The sequence below is a fragment of the Odontesthes bonariensis genome, chromosome 2 (assembly GCF_027942865.1).
Source record: "Odontesthes bonariensis isolate fOdoBon6 chromosome 2, fOdoBon6.hap1, whole genome shotgun sequence".
Taxonomy (NCBI): Eukaryota; Metazoa; Chordata; class Actinopteri; order Atheriniformes; family Atherinopsidae; genus Odontesthes; species Odontesthes bonariensis.
The window spans coordinates 20,067,967-20,093,815 of record NC_134507.1 but is presented as its reverse complement, the minus strand read 5'-3'; the positions used below and the strand labels follow the sequence as shown (position 1 = coordinate 20,093,815).

General features: G+C 38.6%; 1 protein-coding gene across 1 annotated transcript in view; it reads left to right on the top strand.

Annotated features, from left to right (window-relative positions):
- The window catches only part of ryr2b (ryanodine receptor 2b (cardiac)), a 66,580-nt gene that overhangs the window by 24,178 nt on the left and 16,553 nt on the right, over nucleotides 1-25,849 (top strand). The window contains exons 41-82 of the mRNA XM_075478503.1: nucleotides 239-515; nucleotides 685-799; nucleotides 995-1,127; nucleotides 1,293-1,396; nucleotides 1,547-1,682; nucleotides 2,310-2,496; nucleotides 2,697-2,805; nucleotides 4,054-4,174; nucleotides 4,470-4,639; nucleotides 4,877-5,097; nucleotides 5,699-5,789; nucleotides 5,894-6,034; nucleotides 7,319-7,482; nucleotides 7,736-7,814; nucleotides 8,002-8,091; nucleotides 8,391-8,528; nucleotides 8,605-8,682; nucleotides 8,863-8,938; nucleotides 9,658-9,781; nucleotides 10,123-10,238; nucleotides 10,578-10,654; nucleotides 11,713-11,834; nucleotides 12,068-12,117; nucleotides 12,283-12,343; nucleotides 12,802-13,049; nucleotides 13,500-13,581; nucleotides 13,979-14,109; nucleotides 14,186-14,506; nucleotides 14,606-14,843; nucleotides 15,274-15,361; nucleotides 15,476-15,562; nucleotides 15,672-15,833; nucleotides 16,300-16,362; nucleotides 17,108-17,230; nucleotides 19,148-19,260; nucleotides 19,596-19,692; nucleotides 20,339-20,469; nucleotides 23,526-23,577; nucleotides 24,095-24,148; nucleotides 24,317-24,416; nucleotides 24,686-24,765; nucleotides 25,733-25,809. Coding sequence (XP_075334618.1) covers nucleotides 239-515; nucleotides 685-799; nucleotides 995-1,127; nucleotides 1,293-1,396; nucleotides 1,547-1,682; nucleotides 2,310-2,496; nucleotides 2,697-2,805; nucleotides 4,054-4,174; nucleotides 4,470-4,639; nucleotides 4,877-5,097; nucleotides 5,699-5,789; nucleotides 5,894-6,034; nucleotides 7,319-7,482; nucleotides 7,736-7,814; nucleotides 8,002-8,091; nucleotides 8,391-8,528; nucleotides 8,605-8,682; nucleotides 8,863-8,938; nucleotides 9,658-9,781; nucleotides 10,123-10,238; nucleotides 10,578-10,654; nucleotides 11,713-11,834; nucleotides 12,068-12,117; nucleotides 12,283-12,343; nucleotides 12,802-13,049; nucleotides 13,500-13,581; nucleotides 13,979-14,109; nucleotides 14,186-14,506; nucleotides 14,606-14,843; nucleotides 15,274-15,361; nucleotides 15,476-15,562; nucleotides 15,672-15,833; nucleotides 16,300-16,362; nucleotides 17,108-17,230; nucleotides 19,148-19,260; nucleotides 19,596-19,692; nucleotides 20,339-20,469; nucleotides 23,526-23,577; nucleotides 24,095-24,148; nucleotides 24,317-24,416; nucleotides 24,686-24,765; nucleotides 25,733-25,809 — 5,227 coding nt within the window. The remainder of the gene's footprint in view (nucleotides 1-238; nucleotides 516-684; nucleotides 800-994; nucleotides 1,128-1,292; nucleotides 1,397-1,546; nucleotides 1,683-2,309; nucleotides 2,497-2,696; nucleotides 2,806-4,053; nucleotides 4,175-4,469; nucleotides 4,640-4,876; nucleotides 5,098-5,698; nucleotides 5,790-5,893; nucleotides 6,035-7,318; nucleotides 7,483-7,735; nucleotides 7,815-8,001; nucleotides 8,092-8,390; nucleotides 8,529-8,604; nucleotides 8,683-8,862; nucleotides 8,939-9,657; nucleotides 9,782-10,122; nucleotides 10,239-10,577; nucleotides 10,655-11,712; nucleotides 11,835-12,067; nucleotides 12,118-12,282; nucleotides 12,344-12,801; nucleotides 13,050-13,499; nucleotides 13,582-13,978; nucleotides 14,110-14,185; nucleotides 14,507-14,605; nucleotides 14,844-15,273; nucleotides 15,362-15,475; nucleotides 15,563-15,671; nucleotides 15,834-16,299; nucleotides 16,363-17,107; nucleotides 17,231-19,147; nucleotides 19,261-19,595; nucleotides 19,693-20,338; nucleotides 20,470-23,525; nucleotides 23,578-24,094; nucleotides 24,149-24,316; nucleotides 24,417-24,685; nucleotides 24,766-25,732; nucleotides 25,810-25,849) is intronic.

Here is a 25,849-nt window from a genome sequence, read left to right as displayed (position 1 = left end):
GTATACAATTGTTTTTAATGCATGACTGTGTTTTTTTTTGAATGAGTAGTTTAAACCTGCATTTAGATATGTTTTATTAAATAAGACCAGTGATGCATCCCATCTAACGGGTCCAAAAAAATATTGTTATTTTCCAATAGAATTCTGATAAAATATAATCAAAACAGTTTTTTATTATTTTTTTTAAGACAAGGGTCTTAGTGTTGTACTTCTCCGTCACATGCTTGTTTGTTTACAGAGTCCCTGACAAAGCTGATTTTTGAGACAATGGTGCGCTGGGCTCAAGAGAGCGAGATGGTAGACCCTGAATTGGTTGGGGCCGTCTTCTCGTTGTTGCATCACCAGTATCAGGGCCTCGGGGGCCAGATGGAGGAACCGCTCTCAAAGACATATACGATCAGCCAGTCTTCAGTGGAGGACACTATGGCTCTATTGTCCTCCTTAGGCCAAATCCGTTCTCTCCTCAGTGTCCGCATGGGTAAAGAAGAAGAGAAGCTCATGATCGGTAGACTTGGGTAGGTCGAGATTGTTAGTGCATTAATTATCTGCTTCCTTTGACACCTCTTGTGATCTTCTTTGATTGCTTATTTTGAGTATTTTGTCAACACATATGCATCATTATATACTCTGGTGTGGAAAGTATTCTTACAGTTTTTGTCTTTTTTTTTTTTGGTATAAACACAGAGACATCATGAATAACAAAGTTTTCTATCAGCACCCGAACTTAATGAGGGCATTGGGAATGCATGAAACTGTGATGGAGGTGATGGTTAATGTTCTTGGAGAAGGAGAGTCAAAGGTGAGGATTAATCAAAGTTTGTATGCAGTAAGGTAGATAAAAAGTAAAAATAGAAGCATATCGTCTGATTTTGCACACCTATTTATTAGTTAATCCATATTTTGATGGTAGAAGCTAAAGTTTACATTATCACATGTGTCATTAGTGGAGGATCTACCCCCTTTCACTTTGCTTTACTTTATTTACTCCTGTTAGGTGATCACTTTTCCCAAGATGGTGGCCAGCTGCTGCCGATTCCTGTGTTACTTTTGTCGGATCAGCCGTCACAACCAGGGAGCGCTGTTTGACCACCTCAGCTACTTACTGGAAAACAGCAGTGTTGGGCTGGGTAAATTACGTCATTTATTTTCATTATGTCCATGTTAATTTAGGGGCTTTTCAACCATGCTTAATATGTTACAATCATGTTCCTTTGATCGGACAAAAACACCAATAACCTGACATTATGCATAATTTATTTGTGTTTATATGATTTTATGCCTTTGTCCTGTAGCCTCACCTTCCATGCGTGGATCCACTCCCTTAGATGTGGCAGCAGCCTCTGTGATGGATAACAATGAACTGGCTTTAGCACTGAGGGAACCTGACTTGGAGAAGGTGAGAATCTTTAACTGACTAGAAATCTTAGAAAAAATGATCACTGCATATTCAAATTGCTTTGTTTATGTCTAATTATGCTAAAGCTAGGGTGCAGATGACAACAGCACAGGCACAGTTTCTGATGATATATTGTCATGTCCTATCCAGGTGGTTCAGTACCTGGCTGGTTGTGGTCTCCAGAGCTGTCCGATGCTGGTGGCAAAAGGCTATACTGATATTGGATGGAACCCTGTGGAGGGAGAACGTTATCTGGATTTTCTACGTTTTGCTGTATTTTGCAATGGTACATTTAGATAATGATTCAAAGGAATATGAAAAATAAGCTTCCCACCTCTGTAGATAATGAAATAGAATATTACTTTGATGATTCCAGCCAACTGTAATATTTATGTCTTTATGCATTTAGTTATACTTTTGATTTGTACAGTTTTCATAGAGTTTATTGTTGTTGGACCTCAAGGATATTTGCTGCAGTGCTTGGAGCAAAATACAAAGTTAAAAATGACTTGCATTATTTAATGTACCCAATTAACGTAACTATTTGCAGTAGAAGTAATTCACTCTGCAATTTATTTTCCACATTCTAAGGCAGCGTCCAATACTGATTTGTACAAATTGCCCATGAGTGTGTTTACAGTTAAGCCAAACTTTGGCTTTTTGTAGTGCATGCCACTCATTTATTTACCCTTCGCCTCATCAGTAGAAATTAATATGCTTTCATCTTCTTACTTCTCTCAGTTCATCAGTTTCCTATCCAACAAACTCAGTGAGAATCTTCTTTCGGTAGAGTTGGGGGATACAGAATACAAATTGAAGATATTGAGATTGCAAACTCAAACTGTTTTCCCACACACAATTCACAATGTCATCTGAGTTTTATATTCATATGCTCTGCTCTTCTTGACCGCAGGTGAAAGCGTAGAGGAGAATGCTTACGTGGTGTTGAGGTTGTTGATTCGCCGGCCTGAGTGTTTTGGCCCTGCTCTGAGAGGAGATGGGGGAAATGGACTCTTAGCAGCCATGGAGGAAGCCATCAAGATCTCTGAGGACCCTTCGATGGATGGACCTTTGCCCACTCACCAGTCCAACAGAACACTGTCAGTATTATATACACGCAAACAGATAATGTAAGATCTGAAAGTGAATCAGATGTCAACAGTTTTTCACACACACGCTGTCCTGAATATCTATTTTACTGGAAAGGCTCCTTTCATTTTTTTTTTTTTTTTTCAAATCAAGACAAATTGTTCGCCTCTCATAAAATCCATTTTGCTAATATAATTGATTGCTGTAACAGAGATTGCGTCCAGGACAATGATGATGACCTCATTCACATGGGGCACGCCATCATGACCTTCTACTCTGCCCTTATTGACTTGCTGGGGTGCTGCGCTCCAGAGATGCACGTGAGTTTTTCCTTGAGCTGACCATTATGATAGCTTTGTTGGGTCGTTGTTCATCGTACTGGCTTACAGGTGGTACTGTGAAAAATGTAATGCTGAATTTTTGCTTTCATGTTGACTCATAATAATAAGTAAGGATGAGCAAGTATTTACAAATTCAGTATATTGTGTCAAAGTACTGTGAATTTATAGCAAATCTGATATAAAAGTCAAAGCTGTTTGGTGCAGTTTATTTTCACCATCAACCTGTGACCAGAATTAATTTTTGTTCACATTAAAAGATAAGTTGTGCGATATATGCTATAATACAGTTTAACACATCACTGGTTCATCTTTGGTGTTTTTTATGCTTGTATGATTCATAGATCAGTGTTAAGTTGTTTAACAAAAAAGTGCCTTCCTCTCAAAGTGGTCACGTACAAGCCCCTGACAAAAATGAGTGATAAAGTATCCAATGTCCAAAGAAAAACTGTAACAGACCTTTGGAAAGCCTGAAGGAATATTGCTGAAAACTGCTTCAACCCTTTATGGCCTGGAGCAGCATATGTGTGGCAGCAACATGAGGGCAAATCCACTAGTATAGAATAAAAGCTTTTTTTAAGTTAAGGTTTCCAAAAAATTCTCACGACATCGAAAGCTGTTTTAAACAAAGCTTTAGATCTTAATGGGTTATAGATGGCGAGAAAGTCTGTCTCCTTGGAGGCAAAATACAAAGAAATGTTGGGCGGCTCAAGACTTTTGCACAGTACTGTATGTGGAAATATCAGCCAATGCACAGTTCTTTTATTGCTATTTATATAGATCTTACATGATGCCTAAGCTTGGAAAATCTTCCCTATATTGTAGCAGTGTCCATTATGTCAGCTTCTTAAGCCCAAATGGGATTGTGAGCATGTGTAACTGACTGTTAGAAAAGGAGTCTAAAAATATCTATCTCATGCCAGGATTTATAATTTTCCTCACCAGTATGTTGCAGTGACTCTTAAAAGTGCACAGGAAAGATAAAAGAATGCCGTCCATAGTGCTTCACAAAAAATCCTTTCAGGAGGAACACAAGATTTAAAAAAAACAAAACAATAAAGCAAAAAGGGATCATAACTCATTATTATTTATATAAGTATTATACACCATTAACAGTGAAGATACTACATTAGCATACGACAATGATACATGTCAATTCTCCTGTAATATTGTATTAGCGTGAAACTTCAAAAGACTAACTGATGTTTCCTTTTTTAATTTGTCATCCAGTTAATTCAAGGAGGCAAAGGAGAAGCCATCCGCATCAGGGCCATTCTGAGGTCACTCATCCCTGTTCAGGATCTTGAAGGAGTCATCAGCATCTCTTTTCAACTACCATCAGTATCTAAAGGTTAAATGGATCCAATCTGCCAATCTTACCTCACTAGTTTGTAATAAGAAATGACCTGCGCTATACGTTTTATCCTTTCCTATGTGATTTAATTCAATTTAATTTAATCTAGCTCATTTTGTTGTCTTTAAATATTAAATCTACATAGGGGAAATGGTGGAGTTTTGAGGGATACGGAACCTTGTGCAGAAAATGATCTCTTCAGAAGCCGAATCGATGTGTACGATGAAATTACCATTACGAGTTATTAGGAGATTAGGCATGAGCTCAAAGCGATATTCTTTTGTTTGTCTAGATGGTTTGTTGGTGGAGCCAGACCTATCTACAGTGTTCTGCCCAGACCACAAGGCAGCAATGGTTTTGTTCCTGGATCGGGTTTATGGCATTGAGAATCAGAGTTTTCTTCTTCACCTTTTAGAAGTCGGCTTTCTGCCTGATCTTCAGGCAGCTGTCTCTCTTGATACTGTGAGTGTTTTTGTTGCTCTTTTCAGCTGCTTGAGAATTTTTCTGTAGTATTAGAGGAGTGACTTGTGATGTAGTAACTGATCAAACCTTTAAATGTATAGAAAACACATTATTTATATCTAACATGGGGAAACATGATGTTTTCAGTTATGCCTGTTGCTAAATCTCAAATTTAGTTTATCTCTTTAGGTTCTCTTTGGGACCCCCTGTCAACACAACCTCTCCTTTTTATTGCAGGCTGAACTAGGATCCACTGATATGGCCCTGGCCCTCAATAGATACTTGTGCACAACTGTCCTTCCCCTTCTCATCAAATATTCAGCTCTGTTCCATGATTTAGAGGATCATATTTTGCTGGTTGATTCTCTCATCCAGGCAGTCTACCAACTCTCAAGGGCTCTTAGCTTGACCAAAGCTCAGAGAGACACTACTGAAGATTGTTTGCTGGCTTTTTGCAGGTAGGGTCTTAAGCTTGAATGACAAAGCAAGAGCCACTGCTGTGGCTGAAGCGCATCAGGTCACACCATGTGATATAACTGTGGTGGGACACTTCCTTCTCAAGTCATGAAACCTTATAACATTTTGAAGAATAATTATGTAGTTCCCCCGTGAATATACCCCCCCCCCCCCCCCCTGCTTGTCAATTAGGAATTATTCTGTTACCTTTTTTCCATCGATCTCATAATGCGGTAAAAAAAAAACACCACCAGATAAAACAATCTAAACATAACAGTACATTTTGACCATAAATCCTCCCTTTCTCATAATGGATTTGTTAGATCCTTCAACTCTTTCTGGAAACGTTACCCCCTTCCCATGTGGCCCACCATGAATCCAGTCATTATATTTAATTAGTCACTGTGAAGTCTGTTTTTCACAATTCAGATAGAAAATGTAATAAACATGTTGAATTAATTAGCTTCTTGTCCGGCTAAAAATATTTTTGTCTCTCTTCAGAGATATGGTTATTACGATTATTCATTTTGTCATTGCGTGTGTTTGTTTCGGGGATGGAATTGGATTTTATGTGATTAATTCTGCATTCTTTGATATCCCCAGTAAACTCCAGCCATCTATGATGCAGCCTCTTCTTCGCCGGCTTGTCTTTGATGTTCTCCATCTCACAGACTACAGTGAATTGCCGCTGAAGGTGGAAACTTAAATTGGACTCGATTACAGTTTATATAAATTAGTTGCCCATGTTACCCCCCCCCCCCCCCCCCATATATTTTGATCATCTCTTTCATCTTTCAGCTCTTGTCCAATCATTTTGAGCAGAGGTGTAAGTACTACTCCCAGGCTTGTGGGCAGGGTGACCAGACTTTGGCTTCTGAGGAAGAACTCCACTTATCAAGAAAGTTGTTCTGGGGAGTGTTTAAGGCCTTAGCAAAGGAGGTAAGCATCCTGAATGCATATTTAGATAATGATATGGTATAGAAATGAATTTAAATTAAAATAATATTTTATTTTAGCACCAAAAAGGTGGCCAAAACCTGCAAAGACATTAATATTTTTTTCTCTTCAAAGTTATCTGTTCATTAATTTATCAGCTCTCCTCTGTGGAAAAACATGGTCAAATTTTATTTCAGGGGAAACACAAAAATGCACTTCTAAAGTTCCCCTTTAGCGTATTTGGAAAACCTGAGTGGAGGGAGATGTAACACTCTTGAGAATGTCAATTATTCATATGCTGGAATGAAACCTCTTGACTCTAAAACTGACTAGTTGGAGATTTGTGAGAGGACTAATCAATAAATGAATGCTCTCTCAGTTCACAGTAAGCACACAATAAATATGCTTACCTGAATGACTCAGAACAAAGTGAAAAGTTTGAAAGCTATTATTATACCATACGATTTGCATTCTAGCTTAGATGTGTGGTATTTTTTGTACTATACTGTAAATTGGTTAAAGCTCAACTTATCATTTATTTAAGTGATAGTGCACTGATGAGGAAAACTATGACAATTTGTTATCTAATTATGTTAGCTATGTATCCTGCTCTGCATTTACAACAGTGTTAAAAAGCGTGTTGCCATTTTGACTTTTTTTCTCGACAACATGAGAAATTTCTCGTATTAAGTTACAGGAGTTGAAGCTAAATTTTAGGTGTAGAAATGGGACTCTTGGCCACATGTCTTAATTGCTACATGATGTAGACCTACTTTTGCACACCAATATGTGAATTTGACAGGCCTCATTAGAAGAAGTATTTAAAGGTTTATGAAATCGAAAGCTTAATAAACACAAGTTAAATAAATTGCCTTCATTAGCAGACCAACACAGCCCAAATAGATAAACGGCCCCACAGGCAAAAGGAAAAATATGTAGATTTGATTTGAGGGTGAACTTTCCCTTTAATGGTGTTGTGCATGTGTATGCCTGTTCTGCAATATACCAAACTCCAGTCAAGGGGTTGATAGGTGGAAGAAATCTGATAACTGATCAGTTTCTAATAAGTGTTCTTATTACGTATTACCTATATAGTCACAAATATGTGTTTTCCCCCAAAGTTTCACCGATGGTAAAATAAGATGAAAAAAGTTCTTTCAGATCCAAACATTCTATCTGTGTTTAACTAAGTTAAACCTATTTTCCATTATATTGTCTTTCCTCTGTAGTCGGACCTCACCCTGTTCTTTCTCTTCTTCCCTTCCTTTCCAAACTGTCTGACTGAAGCCCTACATGCCTCAGTTGTTTGGGCTGTGTGTGCAGTGTCTTGTTGCAGTTTCCAATGCTTTACCTCCTGACCATGTGGACCCAAGCTGTTTGTCTGAAATGGACAGAAAATCTTCCATGGACACAGATGGACACTTCGACCCCCAACCTGTAGATATATCCATGTAAGAGACCAGAAACCAGAGACCATAAATCTTCATTATCCGCAGATGAGAGATATCATGTTAATTATAAGATATTTTTAAGGAAACCTGACCTACTTTAGAAGTAAAAGCTCAGATTTGTTAGACCAAATTAACACAGCATGTGATTACAAACATTTTAATTGTGCTTTGACAGTCATAACGTGCAATTGCCATCAGACTTGTTGCTGTGTAATAGGACTAAATACTGTATTGTATCTTACCCTTGCATTAGTATGTCTGTGCCAGAGAGACTGGAGTTTGTTGTGCACAAGTATGCAGAGCATACTCATGAGAAGTGGTCTCTTGACAAGGTAATATCTCAGTTACTATTCTTCAGAGCTAAACAGTGTGTTAGATTTAGTAATAAGCTAAGAGTTGACATTATAGACTGCACTGAACAACTTATAAATAGATTTCTGAAATAACTTTTTACTAAAACTTACTTTGTCAAAACTTCAGTTTTGTATTATTTTTTAATGAATCTGTTATGTCTGACAGTTTGCCAATGGCTGGGTTCATGGGGAGCAGCTGTGTGAGACCACCAAAGTTCACCCTCTCCTCAAGCCATACAGGGCTCTAGCTGAGAAGGTAGATTGATAAGTCAGTTTTTATGGTGTGTCATATATACAAATGTACTTCAATAATGAAAGTGTTGAACTGAATAACCCAGAGGCACTTGCATACAATATGTGGTGCATGTAGTATAAAATATAAATTTATGCTGTTCGGGGTTTTTCCAGTTATTAACCCCCTGCCATCATTACAAAACTTTTTTTTAAGTTTAAATGTGTCTTGCTCTGTGGCTGTCATTTAATGACCACTGATTTTAGTTTTAAAAGAGGGTTTGTATGTATTAGAGTTGCTATTTTATTTATGTGCTAAACCAGGACAAGGAGGCATATCGTTGGGCAATAAAAGAGACAATAAAGAGTATGCTGGCCTTTGGTTGGACCATAGAGAGGACCAAAGAGGGAGATGCATTTGGCTTGCATACCTGTACTCGCAGGGTCTCCCAGTCTGGACAGGTGTGTGTACCCCTAGGCCACATTTATTTAACCTCATGTTTCTTGTAAGTAACCAGCCGTTTGTTGTCTGTCTTAGCTGTCTTTTGAAGGAGCATCAACCTTCAGCCCTAAACCGTTTGACATGAGTAGCATCACCTTATCATGGGACCAGTGTGTAAGCTCTAAACGTATCAGTTGCCATTTATTCAATTTAAAATCTCTTTGAAATTAGGTCCTGCTTTAATTCTACTTTAAGATCTGCAGAACGGGTAATGTTTACCCTTTTGCAAGTTCTGTTTTTTGAAAAGAAATGTATACCTTGTTTTGTTTAGCAAAATAATATTCTTGTCTCCAGGCTATGGCTGAACAATTGGCTGAAAACTACCATAATGCCTGGGCTAAGACGAAGAAATTTGAACTTGAGAGTAAAGGTAAATCATGGCCTTTGATATTATCATAAAGATATTTGACTTTTTTTGTTTTTTGAAGTGGGATCGTGTGAAATACTTATTAGTCAGTATCTTGCCTACAGAAGACAGCCGACAGAGCACTCCCAGTTTGATGAAATGGAGAGGAATTCTGATGGGGTAACCAAGCTAAGAGCTACTCTGATGGGGAACAGGAAAATAGTGATTTATTTATTTTTTTTCGGACTAATCTGATCTAAAACGAGTCAAACCTCATAAACCTTTGCAACAGATAGTTGTTTTCTTCGGCAGAATATTTTCTCAACCCGTGAACCTCGTGTTGCTGGTCATTCATTGCTTGTGTAGTAGCTGTGTATTATCTATGCAACATGGCCATTCTTCAGTTGAGGAAAATACAGTGCCAATGTAAATACCTGCCAAAAGTTAAGGTGAAGTGGAATGAAAATCCATAATCGTGTTGCTTTGGAAGATGAAAAAAAATCCCTTTTCTCCTGTTCCTGTTTTGAGCTGCTGCTTGCTTGACAACTATCAGCTCCCCTTCCTGTTTCTCCAACTAAGAGTGCTCTTATTGCTTTCTACAACAAGTAAGCAATGACTCCTCATAAGTACTTCACACAGCACCACTTCAAAATAACCACAATGTCCCTGTAATCTCCTCTCCTCTCAGGAATCACTGAAGGGCTATTGAAGCTTCTTTGCTTTTGACCCATTTGCATTCTCAGGAGGGAGTAGCCATTCAGTGCTGGTACCCTACGATACCCTTACTGCCAAGGAGAAGGCCAAGTTTAGAGAAAGAGCCCAGGATATACTCAGGTTCCTTCTGCTCAATGGCTACACTGTGTGGCGGTGAGTTCTGTACAGAATAAGCTTATGATTGAGTGTGAAATGGAAAGAAGCAAGGTGTTCCATTTTTATGTATTGCTCTCCTAAAAATACTGTGCAGCAGGTACAATAGCAATCACATCACAGACTCTGTTTTCCTGGCACCCTCTTGTACAGGTCACAAGCTGAATTAAATCACTACAACTGCATCAGATGAATGAATTGACTCTTTTCCCCCTACTGCAACACTGCACTGGAATTCTTGTACACACATACTTTTTTGTAATAAAGCACACGGTTCAGATTATGAAGTATTAAATGTACGTGCTCAGTTATAGTCCTGTTTGAATGCACTCCCTCTGCAGGGATCGAAAGACTGTGGAGATGGACTTTCCAGCCACGGCTAACTGCTTTGGACACACTCTGCTGCAACGGTTGCTGTCTCACACTGAGGAGGCCCAAGAAAACATGTTGAAGCTCGGTAACAAGATAGTTTGCAAAAAAATAAGAATGAGGAATGAAAAATGAAAAATGTACAAGTACGTTTGCAATATATTCGATCAACTTGTGACCACCCTTTGTGGTACTGTATGATTACAGCATACTGTAAAAAGCCTGGGCTTTGAATCTTCACAGTTTATTAATGAACATTAAGGAACTGTCTCCTCATTCTTCATTCTTTAAGTTTGCTCCAGGGTCGTTTTGATTTGTGCAGTTCAGGTAATATCTGAATGTAATAATTACATTGAAACACTTCACTGTATATGCTGTTATGTATACTTTTTTTATTTTTATTTATCATTCTTTACCTTCTTTTCAGAGGTGATACAAGCCAGAGGTCAGATTTCTAAAGGAGAGAGGGCTCCAGACCAACAACCAGTCATTTTTTTTCAGAAGGTTTGCCTCATCTCAAATGCAAATCTAAACCCAGTCAAAGTCTACTAAGTGATAAGAAATCTCTGACATTGATTTAGCTCCCCTCAATTAAATTTTTCCATTGGCCTTTTATTTGTTCTCATTAACCTTTTTTTTCTCATTTATGTCATCTAATTAGTTTTGTTAGATGGTTGCCACAGGCAACCCCTCTAAGCAAAACCCTTTGTGGCCGTATAATTTATTTAACCATTTTTGAAATCCATGTGGGCGTTTCGATTGCCATCAGGACATAGATTAAAGGCTCCCACACTTCTCTGCCTCCAAGTTGGCAGCAATGAAATGGGTTCATTTTTCATTGATGGGACCCCCTGAGTCAGACCCAGCCAGCCAAGACTGTGAACAGTCATGCTTCTCATCTCTACACCCTGCAACTCCCGCTCAGTCACAGTCTCACATGGATTCATATATTGGAATATTCTAAATTAGTCTCTCTTTCTGTTTAGCTGTCTGTAAATTTTCAGCATGCTTTACATGTTGTGTCTGACAACAAAATGATGCTGTTTATGTCTGGAAGGCTGCTGCCTCCATCAAGCAGGTGTCTCATCTGTAGGCACATCCAAAATTAGTTCTGTGACAAATCATATTCTTGCTTGAGTGTCTCAAAGGATTTAAAAGTATCATCATCATACAGGTCCCCTAATACTTTGATTCCCTTCAAAAACCATGAATGCCAAAGAAGGAGAGTCTTGTTAATTTGGAGTTTGGGATTCAGACAAATTTCAGCAGACAAATTCAAATGGGGGATCAAATAAAATAATTTGAGCTATTTTCCTCCAGATGTGTTTAGCACTCATTTGATGTTTTGGTGAAATCCTGAAAAAAGAATTATTGTAGAAACTGATTTCTCATCAAGTGTTTAAAATGTGTCGCGTCAGTGGGGCAAACTGGCAGATAATGTGTGTGACGTGGTCAAATAGTTGTTTTATTTAATTTTACAATTTGAAGAAATCCAAAGGAGATGTATGTAATACATGCTTATTTGATAGGTGACTGTTGGCTGTTACACCATTGCTCCACAGGTTGTCCTTCCTCTTTTGGAACAATATGTGAAAAAGCATCGTCAGTATTTCCTGTCTGCCTCATTCTTCTCAAGTGACAACAGAAGCCATGCCTTAAAAAAGGAAAAGGAGATGGTTGCATGGTACGCGTCACCCCTAACCAAAAAATAAATTGCACAATGCAATTATTTTACATGTTTTGTGCTTGAGTTGTTATTGTTATGTTGTTATCGAACAACAATGTGATTAATACAAACACAAAACATAGTAATTGAGCAGTTTTATTTATTTGATTTGATAATTCTGTGCTGCCAACCCTCTGATTTTGTGCCTTGTAATAATTTTCCCATTTCTCTCATTACTTACTAATATTTAGCCTCTTTTGCAAGCTTGCATCTCTAGTAAGACACAGGATCTCACTCATTGGTAAGGATGGCGTGGAAAAAAACAACAAAAAACCTCAATCAGTTTCACTTGTTTTTATGCTTTGCTTGTACATCAGTTGTTCACTATGGTCCTACTTTTCAAGTCTGTCTGTGTATTTACACTCATGATTTACTCATGATGTACTGGGTACAAATGTCTTCTCAGGTACTGATACCCCAGGAGTTGCAAGCTGCCTTCGTGTCCTGGCGCAGGCTCTGGATGCCAGGTAGCTAGATGGCACTACTGTCACACTGCCTAAATCCAAGTCTTTTAGCTCTGCCTGCAGTTTTATCAGTTTTGCACCACTGTATCTGGTGTAATTCAGCTACTGATACACTGATGATATCTAATTATGGTGGATATCACTTTAACCCCCTAAGGACGCCTCTGAAGCATGACGTCAGTCAGAACAATTTTGGCTCAGCAGAGATTGATATCATTAAGACTTAAGTCGGATGAATTTATTAGCAAGTTATTTTAGTCGGTTTACTTGGTTTCATTTTCCCGAACCAAAACTTTCACTGCATGAAAGGTTTTTCAATTTAAATTTTCCACATCTTTCATTGATATTGTTCCTTTTACAATATATACTTTTGTCTAGATTAATTATTTTTAATTTTACCATGCCATATCCAGACTTTTCTGTAAGGAAATACATTCTTGTTTTTTACCCTCTGTTCCAAGGGCATTGATGAAGTCAGCCACAGAGTCTATCCAGACGTCTCTGCATTCATTTTTTGAGGCAGCTGCTGCTGATTTAGAGATGACTGTGGAAAAAATTTCTGAAACCTTGGTCTCCGTTCCTCAGAGTAGAGGCCAGCTGGCTCGAGGAGTAGCCAAGGTTCTCAGTTACACAACATCCATTCTTCTACCCACCCTCACTTCCCTTTTCCATCATCTTGCTAACCAAAATGATGGAGTGGACCTCCTGGGTAAGGACTACTCTTGTGTTGGCCTTGCTGTTGGAAGAAATTCTTAAAATATTTAAGATTCTATTTACACCCATAAACACACAATTCCAAATGCAGCTTGTAAAGACACCTTTACTTATCTTAGCATAGCATCTCAGCATAACAAACATGCAACCGCCTCATGTCTTTTCATTACTCTCATCTGTATGATTAGGAGTTAGATGAACAGCTGGTATCCACACCCCTGAAATTATTTGGGGACCTTTTTCGTCTTTGAAACCAGTTCTCATTAAGAGTTTCAGTCATGGCAACAGAGCAGCAGGAGCATATCGTCTCCATCACTAACATCCTGACCATCGACGTATCATTCATCACCTGAACCATCAGGCATTCAGCTAGCTCAGTGTCATTGGCTGTTTTTGAGAGAAAACTTGGAATTCCTCAGCTTTCAACATTATCTTATCTTTCCAGTTGACGGTATCCAGGTGTCCTGTTATAGGATCTTGAACAGCCTCTACTCTCTTGGAACCAGTAGCAGCTTCTACATGGAGGGGTACTGCTTGTATTGCTACATAATTTAAAAAAAAAATATATGCTAATGTCGTTATTGTAACAAGCTTTTGTTCTAGAACAGCTACCTCATAAGATATGAGCTGAACAGTTTTAGCCAAATCCAAATTTCTCCCCTTGGCCTTAGTTATCAGTTTTGCTGATTTTAAGGTGCCCCATCTCTTTGAGGAATCATCGAGCTGTGGTCATCTTGCCGTTCCACTGAGTTGAATGTGAGCCATTTGTATTGTTACATGACAATACTGCTTGATCCCAAAAGAGAAGGGAAACTTTACTGCCACAAAACAGATTGTGGAAGGGCCTATGGAACTGGGCCTATGCCTATACTGTCCAAAATACGGTTGTTGAAATCTGAGTTCTAACATTTCATTTCCATACAGCCATAGATCAGCAGCGGGTGCATGTCTTGCAGCCCTGACTGGGGCTTTTCCTGTATGCTTTCTGGAACCAAGCCTAAACCCAAATAACCCATATTCCATCTACAATACCATGAATGCCACTGAGATAAAAGGTAAAGCATTGACATTTTTACATTTGTCCAGTTAAAGGGCACAAGGGCACTGTCAATAAGCTCCCTCCTCCATTAGATCAGGGACTGCCAGATCAAGTGGAGGACATGTGTCCCCTCCTGCCTTCTTTGGGACAGGCACTGGGAGAAGCAGAGGAGTTGGCCTGCGCTGGAGCTGGAGCTCACCAGGCTCACTTCATCCATGTTGCAGAGGTCACTTTACCCATGTTGTGCAGCTACATTTCCCACTGGTGGCACAGGGGCCCTGAAGGCCAGCCAGAAAGCCATGTATTCACCTCTGTCATTCCTCAGCATGCTAGTGATCTAATTGGTTACATCCTCCGCATCATCCACAACCATGTGGGTGCTAGCAAGGGGGACTGGATGAAACAGCTTGCAGGTATTGCCATAATATACAGTGCCATGCTGGTTGTGTGGATATGCTTAATGATTTCCAATCAGTTAAGCATGTTAATAATCTCTGCCATTCATATCTCAGTTTTTTCTCAGCCAATCATATGCAAAACACAAACTGAGCTGCTGAAGAGCCACTTCCTACCACTGATGGAGAAACTGAGGAAGAGGACAGAATGTGTTTTGCTAGAGGAGGAGCAGATGAAAGCAGAAGGATGTTGTACATCTGAAGAAGAGCTGCAGATACAGGAGAAGTACACAGTGCTGGTCCGAGACCTCTATGCCTTCTATCCACTCCTCATTCAATTTGTGGTTTCTAATCGGTGAGTTTTTAATAAGAGAGGTTAAGGTTTTGAAGAAGCATGGTTTCCTTCTGGGGGTAAAACTTTCAAGAGTAAACTGAAGCATTTACAGACTCAGTGGAACATGAAACCTATTTTACTATCACATACAGATATTACCCCTACAGTAATAATTGCCTTGAAAATCCTTGAGATATCTATAGAACAACACATTTTCCATTCGATAAGATTATAATAAGATTGTAATTCATTGAGAAAAATCATATTTTCTAGAATTAGTTCAGCAGCTAGTCGTGAATTTATATAAAAAATCAAAATGCAGAGAAAGCAAACTTTTTTTTAAAGATGTATTTTTTAAAAAATGTTATTGAAGTTATCATTTGATGCTTGGCTCAGCTTCACCAGGAGTAAATTCTCTGATGTTAATATGTTTTGTCCTGTCTTGTCTCAGAGCCAGATGGCTGAAAGATCCGATCCCTGAGGCTGAGCAGCTGTTCAGTATGGTGGCGGAGGTCTTCATATTCTGGGCCAAATCTCATGTGAGAATGGCACATAGTGTTATTTATTTATGCACCTGCCAATACAGAAAAATGTAAGCGAATATTCTGGTACATAAACCTTGTACATTCTCTTCACTTGTGTTTTTACAACAGCATTTCAAATGGGAGGAACAGAATTATGTGGTCCAAAATGAGATCAACAACTTGGCTTTCTTGGTCTCCAAAGACAAAATGTCAAAGGTGAGTTGTGCATATTTGCCTGAGCTGCATCTCTATTAGCTTTGACAGTACTCGTAGTTCTGTTGAAATAACAAAAACATTTATGTCTTCATGGCTTCATGCTGCTCAGTTCAACCTTGAGAAGAGGAGGATGAAGAGGAAGGGGGATCGTTATTCTATACACACCTCTCTCATTGTAGCTTCCATGAAGAGGCTGGTCCCTGTGGGCCTCAGGGTTTGTTTTCCAAGTGACCAAAGTCTTATCGTGTTGGCTAAGGACGGCTTCTCTCAGGTCAGTTGAAGATGAGGATGATATCAACATATTCAAGTCCCGTCTCAGAAAATGTGCTTTATTCAATGTAAATGCATTAAGATCTTTGCACAGAATATTGCACATTGATATTTTTCACTAGAATGACGATGCAAATTTGAGTTATATTGCTCAATACATTACACGGAAACTCAGCAAAACATAAGAAAACAAGAATCATATGATACACTCATAAATAGACATAAAAATACATATGTAAATGGCCATAAACGCATACACACACGTATGCAATCATACAAAAACCACAGTAAATGAAGGGATGATGTCAGAAAAGTGCATACAAGTTCACATACACTCATATACATGGTTATAAATAGAAGGAAAGTTTTGAGGGTTTTGAGGGTATTTGGGTTTTGACACATTCAAACCTAATGTATCTACACTACACAGTTGTGTGTCTAATGCTAACAGTGTTTCTTCCTCCCAGAAAAATAATGAAGATGAGATTCGAGAGGATATTTTAAGCTGCCTTGGACATCTTCAGAGTCGGGTATTGACTGTGACATAATTTCTGTTGTTTGTATTATAAACATTTGTCTGTATTTAAAAAATACTGTATGACTAAAGATTATTTGGCCTTTTATTTGTTTCATTTAGTAATATTCTGAGTGGTTTTTTTTCCTTTACTGAAATGCATTTAACTTGTATTTAACATATATTAAACTATATTATATACAGTATATTAAACTGTTTTGTTAGCCTGTGAAATCCAAAGCTGTCATTTTAATGATATCATTCAGTGATTCATTCCTCACCAGAGATATTAACGTGACATTAATGAGACTGCTTAATGCAAGATTATGCATGTATCAGCTCTGCATGCATAAGCCGTTAATAAATATATTTTATTCATAAGTTAGCGATCAAAATTGATCTTCAAAATTAAACTTTTTGATGGGAAATGTTATCCTAGTTTAGAATGGTTTTTGGTTCGTCCTTTGGTTGAATGAACTGATGTTTCCTGTTAGATTGTGTGCAGTAAGTCTTTAATGTTTCTTGTTTGATGATATGATTCAGGAAATCAAAAGCAGTTAGGAAACCAAGATTTAGAACACCTTTATTTATTTAATTTTTTTTTCAGCATGCCAAACTCTTGCATTTATTCCTAAATGTGTTTTCTTGCTGAAGGTGCTTGTTCATTTTCTGTTTGCAATAGACCAATAAACAGGACCTCTCCAGTAGCCTTTCTTTTGAAACAATAGAAAATAAATGTGCCATTCCTCTGTTTTTTACAGGCATCGGACAGAATCAGACAGGAGATACTTAATGCAGAAAACCAGCTTGGGAACAAGACTGACACACAAAGAACTGTTGACAGGATTCTAAAAATAGCTCGTGTCCTTTATTATCTGGATCAGGTGAGCTTTTTCATTCTATAAAGAAAAAAATCTGATTAAGACTCTGAGTAGAGCCAATGGGCCTCATGCAAGAACATTTTCGTATTTTTATTCTAAATTTCTCTTACTTTTTTCCTATGAAGGTCTCGTACGAACATGCCACGTCAGTTTCAACAAACGCTCTTAACTTCGGAAAAAGTGTGTAAACGACCTGCGTAAATGATGAATACCACCCGTGCGTATTTAAGTTCATGTGCACAAGGATAGTAAATTTGCATTCTCCACGCCCAAAAAAATACCATATAAGGCTACGCTTCCTCTCTCCTATGCCAGGAAGTGTTGTGTGTTGAGTCATGAGAATGGCATCAAGGCACGAAAAGAACAACTTTACGGGCTCTGAGACTGAAGTTCTGCTTTCAGAGATCTAGAAAGGAAAATCTGTCATTTTTAGTAGTGTCAGCAGTGGGATTACGGGACCTGCTAAAGCGAAGAAATGGGAAGAAATTACGAGTGCTGTTAATTCCGTGTCACCTGTAGTTTGTAATGTCACCGAAATAAATAAGAAATGGTTTGATATGAAAATGGCTTAAAAATGCGCTCGATAAGGCATGCCAGAATAATCTGGCATGCCTTTTCTGGGCTATAGAGCACACCCACCTGGCCTTCAGCTCACCAATAGTGCGCTCCACAACGGCACGGGTGCTTTGATGCGTATATGTGTGCAGTCAAAAGTAGCAAGCTAGCTGCTGGTTACGCTTCCCATTGACCTTGTCAAATTAACCTTCCATTAGTACATAATTTAAATCCAACAGAATAAAAATGTCAGCATCATTATGGGGTATAATGTATATATTTATTTATGTTTGCTTCAAAGTAATTAAATATACAATCCATTAGTCAAGCAAACTTAATTGGAATAACAGCGGACTATTTTACTCCTACGACAGGTCTGGATCACTCGTAAATTCTGTTCGTACCTGAAAGAAAACGTAAAATACGAAAACATTGGTGAATGCACAAATTCTCTTAAATCACTCATACGCACGACTCAAGAACAAATCTGTGCGTACGAACGGTTGTTGCATAAGGCCCAATGTTCTTAGTCTCCCTGGCTTCTGAGTGCAGGACACTGAGTGCATCCATCCTCCTCAATCATTAGACAGTGTGCAGAGAATTGGGTTTGATTAGTGAAGTGAACTCAAGTGAAATGAAGGAAGCAATAAGTGCTGCTGAACTGTCTTTCTCAACATCCGGCAGTGTCAAGATCATTATTTTTTTTATGGAAATGTGTGGCAGTTTTTTTTTTTTTTTACATATAATTGCATTGTAACTATGACAGAACACGTAACTTCTGATTGAATTTGAGGGGTCTTGTTATTGACATCCCAACAATACCTCAAATCTCTCCTGTCTTGTTCGTCAAGCTCAAAGGTTTAGATGTCTACATATGTTTATATTTACGGGAAGTTGTAACGAAATGGAATTTTTTATAAAATAGCACCATGTGGCTTATTATGAAAGCAACACCAGATCAGACACAGTTTGTATTTCAATTCAAAGCTTTGCTAACTAAATAGCAGGTTTCCTGCAGTTTGTTACAGTGGTAAAACCATACTTTTTTGCTAATACAGTCCTCCTGTGTATGTGTATATGTTCATGCCTTGAGCCATGGCTCTTGAATAGACTCCTCCTAACAACTTCTGTTTGGCTTCACCACTGTGGACTGCAGTCATGGCACGATATTTTCATGCACTACATATGTTGCACAGCTGCTAGTATACAGCCTCTTTTTTTACACTGTTATTAATTAGCACATTATAATGTTGGTCAGTAACTGGGAAGGGACAATGGTATTGTCTGTCAGCCAAGCCCTAATTTACGACAGCATGTTAGGTTACTTTAGGGTCAAGGGCACTTTAAATGTCTCTTGGTTTTCAGGTGGAACACCCACAGAGAAGTAAAAAACCTGCATGGCACAAGGTCCTATCTAAACAGAGGAAACGTGCAGTGGTGGCCTGCCTTCGGATGACTCCCCTCTACAACTTACCCAGGTAAAAATACCTGGGGCTTTATGCATTAAACTAATCAATAAAGCTCTGCGTACTCATGGGCTAAAGTATGTGTGAGGTTTTGCACATTCTCACCTCACTATCCTCTTTCTAAACATCCATTTATGTCTGGGGAAAAGTTGTAGACATTGCTGACGTCTGTTTTCATGATTGCCTTTCATCTGCACTCTGTGGCGATTTTAACAATCACCCTTGAGCTCTTGAGGAACGAGTACTGATGGATCTAATGAAAGCTCTTCTGTCAATAAATAATTTTCTGCTTGCTGTTATTTTAAGTTTTCCCTCACATTTCTTCACCCTCACCTCCTCTCCTGCAGGCACCGAGCTGTCAACCTATTTCTCCAAGGCTACAATAAATCCTGGATATCAACTGAAGACCACAGCTTTGAGGAGATGCTTGTGGGGGATTTAGCTGTGAGTTAAAACGGGAGGCCTGTTGGCATCCATCAGAGTTAAAGATATTATTGTAACTTAAAAGAGAAAGCCAGCCCTATATGTAGAATTAACAGGTAAAATACACATTTTATTTTAACAACTTTGTTTTCTTCATATGTTTTCATAGATATTTGTTGCCACTGTAGATGAAGCACAAATACACTAAATACTAATACCTTTCTGTAGAGCTTTAACAGTTTTTATACTTGTGAAATCGCTGTGCTGCAATAGGAAATGATTGAAATGGCTCTTTCTAAAAGTTTTTAGTCAAACTTTTATTCGGAAACTTACAAAAGAAAAAACTTGGCTCTCTCTTCAAAATATGCAATGCTTTGGTTTTTCAAATTTTGCAGCCACCTCACTACTGTGAACAACATGCAGCGTTGTTTTATGACAATTCAAACATTTACAATGTATAAAAACGTAAACATTTCTATATTTCAGAAGCCCTTAATTATGGCTGGTATCCTCACAGTGCACATAAATATTATCATGCAAAGCATCTTTCTATATACAGTGAGTTTGAATTGGAGTAAACAACGTATTTGTAAATTCTAGTCGGCCGGTTTGTAATATAATTTAAGGCCACACATCATTTGCTCTACCCTTTTTCCCCGGACTGCAGAAGGGGGGAGTGATGAAACCGTGTGAGGGTGACAAAGGGGAAGGAAAGGATGTGGAAGAAGGTGCCAAGCCGATCGATCCCCTCCTACAACTCATTACACTCTTCAGTCGAAGCGCCCTGACAGAGAGCAGGTGTGTGTTCATTATAAAAGATCACATGCAGTGAAAACCTCCAGTCTGCTTTTATTACGAGTCAAATCCATCCCCTGGAAAGTCAATACAAAATGGCCAAAGTGTTTTTTTTTGTTCTATATCTTTACCTATTGTTATCTGAAAGCAAGGAATCTATAATGTTACTCAAGTCCCTCAAGGGCCTTGAGTTTAGGTACACCGTGCAGAGATGGTTTTTTACAATAGGCCCATTTTAATTACAGCCAATACCATTTAAACCAATTGTATATTCGATTTCAGCTCAGTCATGCATCAACATCAGTCTTGTAGAAATCTTCACTGCTGTTTTTCAGCTTCATTCTGCTCGATGAAAACAAAATACAAGAAGAAGTATTTTTGAGGATTTCCTTTCCTTTCCATTTATTATTATTTTTTTCCCATGCATGCTTTGATTGACTAGTCTCAGGAATATCATTGTGATGTGTCATGAGAGAGTGTAACATGGTGTCAATCCATTGGCTTCTCTGGGAAGCACTCCTGTTAAAGGGATAATCCGGAGTAAAATGCACTTTAGATCAATTTACGGGATGATTGGGAGTATATACGTTGAGTTGACATCAAAATCATGTCATTCGGATGTGTTTTGAGAATTTCGATTTGACCGTTTTTAGCCAAAAGTCGTTAGCCTGGAAGTGAGAGGGGCATATCGTTTCGCCGCTACAAAACGCTATTTTTATACCTCTTCTACAGCTCCAAACAACATAACACTTACGTGGTAGTGAGTAGAGGGTCCCTAAAGCCAAACCGAAGTGTCCCGAGGTCTTCATGTGGTCGGATATAGAGTCCAGAATAAATTTAATCAAGCCAGTACCTGCTCTTCTCTGCTGCTCAATCAGAGCCTCTTCCGTCAACAGGACGCTACCTCACGCGAGACATCACGTCACGTGAGTCCGTAGGAGTTGATTGCCGAGTATGGAGTAACACGATCTGGAAATTCACAATTTCGTTGCCGTTTTTTAAAGGCCCCACCGATATATCGGGCCGATATTTAGCATTTTGGGGATATCGACATCGGCCATACTTTCCATAAATTTCCCCCGATAAGTTTTTATAATTTTCACAACCAATTTTGCAGCCGTTTGGTTCTGAACGCGTCCTCTGCTCTCGCCACTTTGAGTTCATGAGCATTGCCCCGCCCGTCACAGCATCTGATTTGTTTGGCACACCGAATACAACCAATCAACACGCAAGGCTGCGAACGGTTTCAAGGCGGCCGTGGCGCAAGTGGGGCCACAGTGGTGGCAGTACTACTTGAAGCAGAGAACAAACTCCCTTCAAGGTAAGCATATACAAAGCCTTATCCCCTGCAATAAGTCACAAACACACCAACGTTGCAAAAGCACGGCACCACAACATCTTTATTAGTGTATACAACTAGTGAAAATGGTCCATTTGATCTGTGTAACAACGCAAACCTTTAGCTCACGTAAGGATAACCAGAATTACAGCGAATACTCCTCACTGAAACGGTTGTCCATAAAGCAGTCTCAGCATAGTGTACAGTCATTTTTAAACCCCCACATGGAAACGTGAACGTGTCTGAAGTTCTACACGAAAGGTGGACTGAAAGCTATGGTCAATAAAGACCAAATAAAACGTGTTTGTGTTTGTTCCTGAGACTAACCATTTGTTAGTGCAATCCTGCTAGCTACTTGGTAGCCTACCGGTGTGAGAGCCTATCTTGTTCCGTAACAACTGGTTACCCAGCACGTTAGAAGCAACGGTGATTGGTCGTGATGTCCCTCTTAATTAACTTTAATAAAATTAAGTTTTGGCCAGTCGATGCGTTTCAAACATCTGGAGTAACATCTTGTTACGGGTAGCCAGACTGGCTGTCACACCACCACCAAGTAGCTAGCAGGCTTGCGCCACACAACCATGGTGTTAGGTGAACAACTTCATGAAGCCGTACGCGACGCGACTCAGATGGTTCATTGTAAAGTTGTACAGGGATGTTTATGTTTATTTTACTGTTTAAAAATGCTATAAGCAGCTCCCTACACTTGCTTTTTAGTTCTCAGTCAGTTCATTTTCTATTACTTCTTAATATAAAAATAGCATTTATTCAAGTATTCTCATAGCAGGGAGTGATTTATTTTTTTTATTGATAATTATTATTTTATTTAAGTTATGTTTGGCTTCATTTTACAAATGCTGCTGGCAACTCCCAGCACTTTTCATTTTACAATTAAAAAGACTTAATGGATATGAAAGTTTGTGTCAGTGTGTGCTATTTTTAATTTATCATGAATAATGTTTCTATTTATCGGTTGCACATATCGGTTATCGGCTTCCAATTTCCATAATTATCGGTATCGGCCCTGAAAAAAACATATCGGTCGGGCCCTAGTTTTTTTTACAAACATAGTCCAGTATTTCTTTCGAAAGTGAAATGAAGTTGTATGCAACAGCAAAGCCTAGCTTACTAACAGGTTGGAATTTTTAAAAGTCACGTGACGTGATGTCTCGCGTGAGGTAGCGTCCTGTTGTTGGAAGAGGCTCTGATTGAGAAGAGCAGGTACTGGCTTGATTAAATTTATTCTGGACTCTATATCCGACCACATGAAGACCTCGGGACACTTCGGTTTGGCTTTAGGGACCCTCTACTCACTACCACGTAAGTGTTATGTTGTTTGGAGCTGTAGAAGAGGTATAAAAATAGCGTTTTGTAGCGGCGAAACGATATGCCCCTCTCACTTCCAGGCTAACGACTTTTGGCTAAAAACGGTCAAATCGAAATTCTCAAAACACATTCGAATGACATGATTTTGATGTCAACTCAACGTATATACTCCCAATCATCCCGTAAATTGATCTAAAGTGCATTTTACTCCGGATTATCCCTTTAATATAGAGGTGTAATCAAATCAGCCAGGCCATGTTTAGGAAACATGTTCAATAGTATAATCTTAAGCATCATATATGGCTTAAACCCTGTCACTGATCAGATATATCCAGAATGCATTTGACCATAGCCTTACATACACTAATATTGTCTCCCTTTTTTTTGTTCACAGTAAGCATGGAAGTGACAATCTCTATAAGTCCTACGCTGCTATTATGGCCAAGGTAATTGCAAATGGAGACCTTATTAGTAGTGTCAAATCATTTGATTGGATTCCATGCCTGTATTGTGGCATTACCATGTGAGGAAATCATGTGATAATCTTGTTTCAAATAATTGTTCTGGAAGCGAAAGAAATGCCCAGCTCATCATGGAAGACGAGATTCATTATAGAAAGGACTCAAATGTCCACACATTGAATTGGAGGCCATTTACCTGCTCCCAACCATGATAAATTACATTGCTTAGACACAAATAATATACTACTGTTTCTTTCAACACATTCAGATCTAAGGGGCTCTGTAAACATGGGCACAGATACTCTCAAATGTTGCATCAGGTCCTTGTGGGCTCTTAGGTCTGCTTTGATGTCCCGGTGCATGTAACAAGCAGTATATAACAAAATAATGTTAGTAATAATACCAGTCAGAAATAAATGGTGCTGTGCATTTGTAAATATTTTGTTTCTTGTGTATCGACTTACTGCATTCTCTACTGTGCTCCATATTTTTGGTTTCCCAGAGTTGCTGTAGAGAAGCTGATGATGAAGAAAAGCAGGAGGTGGAAAGCTTTGAAGTGAGTAAATGGACTCTCCGTTTCAAAATAAATATGGGACATTCTGTATTTGGCCTTGAGAACTTTGTTTTTATCCTGAGTTTATATATTGTTCAGATAATAATATTCAGATAGTTAATAACACTGAATATGTTATGCTATGTTAAAATGACATGTTATTTGTCTCAGGAGAAGGAGATGGAGAAACAGAAGCTGCTCTACCAGCAGGCCAGGCTGCATTGTCGTGGAGCCTCAGAGATGGTCCTGCAAACAATAAGCGCCAGCAAAGGTGGGAAATACTTAAACATCTGAAGTAAATCACTCTTATTACAGTTGGTCTGTTGCTACTCTGTTCATGATGAAGTAAAATAAAAACTCTGACACACAGTGGTTGAGAGAGTGAAGCTTTTCTTTGAAGTTCCTCTTATTTTTTGTTTCCTGAAACCTTTCTGAAGAGTTTTGTTCATTTAACTTCATGCCTTCCTTTAAATGTGAGTCATGCACAGTTATTCTTTTGAGCAAATACTGTACATTCTGTGTTTTTTTTATTTATTTCAGGCACCATAGGCTCAATGATTGCACCCACTTTAAAACTGGGTATTTCCATTCTAAATGGAGGGAACAACACTGTTCAGCAGGTAACATAATGCTTTGTGCTGAAACTATCCAAGCACTTTTTTCCACTGTCTCATCAACACATTTATACATTTAGTGCCTCTGACATTGTACTCCTCTTCTTTTTTTTGAAGATTACTGGAGTGAACATAAATGTTAAAGTACAAATTGTTGCAGCTGTGTTACAAACATGAATGAATGATTTACTTGTGTGCTAAAACATTATGACTATCTTTACCCATTATGTTGACCCATAATGTCTGATCTGCTGAGGCATGGACTTCTTTGACTTGTAAGAATATAGTGGCTCTGACGCATCTTCCATCACAACACTTTGTCACTGGTTCATGGTTTGTCCTTCCTTGACCTCTTCTGGAAGCCAATCATCCCTGACTAGGAGCAGCCTACAAACTTTACTATTACAGAGATATTTCCAGCCTAGTTTTCTGTTCAGAATGATTTCGGTCTTGTCAAAATTCCTCAAGTTTATAAAAATGCACATTTCCTCTTACTTCTTAACACCCTTAGAACAACAAATGATTAACTTGCACTATTGCTGCTGTTAGACTGTGAGTGGCCAAAATATTTTATTTAATCCATGTGCATTTAAAAGCTCTCTCAGGCTTTAAATCTCGCTGTACCATGTACAATGACAAATAAAGGCATTCTGATTCTGATTCTGATTCTAAAGAGCTCACCATCATCAGTACGTAGAGGACTTAGACCTACAATATAAATAATAATCACTCGTTCTTCAACACATATAGTTCCTCTTAGGAACTTTTAACCTTGACACTGAGACACAGCAGCAAAAGTTGCAGTAATAAAATGGTAATCTTAAATTAATTATTGTGCTTCCAAAACTTAGCAGTGGATCAGTTTCCGAATGAACGGACTAATAGCCCGACATATGAAAGCGTCAGCATGGCTTCAGTAATTGCAGTTTTAATGTTCCACCAGTTCTCAGACCTTGTCTTCTATTTCCGACAGAAAATGCTACATTATCTTAAAGAGAAGCGAGACGTTGACTTTTTTCAGAGCATGGCTGGACTCATGCGGTCATGCAGGTGAGTGACAGCAGAAAAAAAGTCCTGTCAGATGTCACAA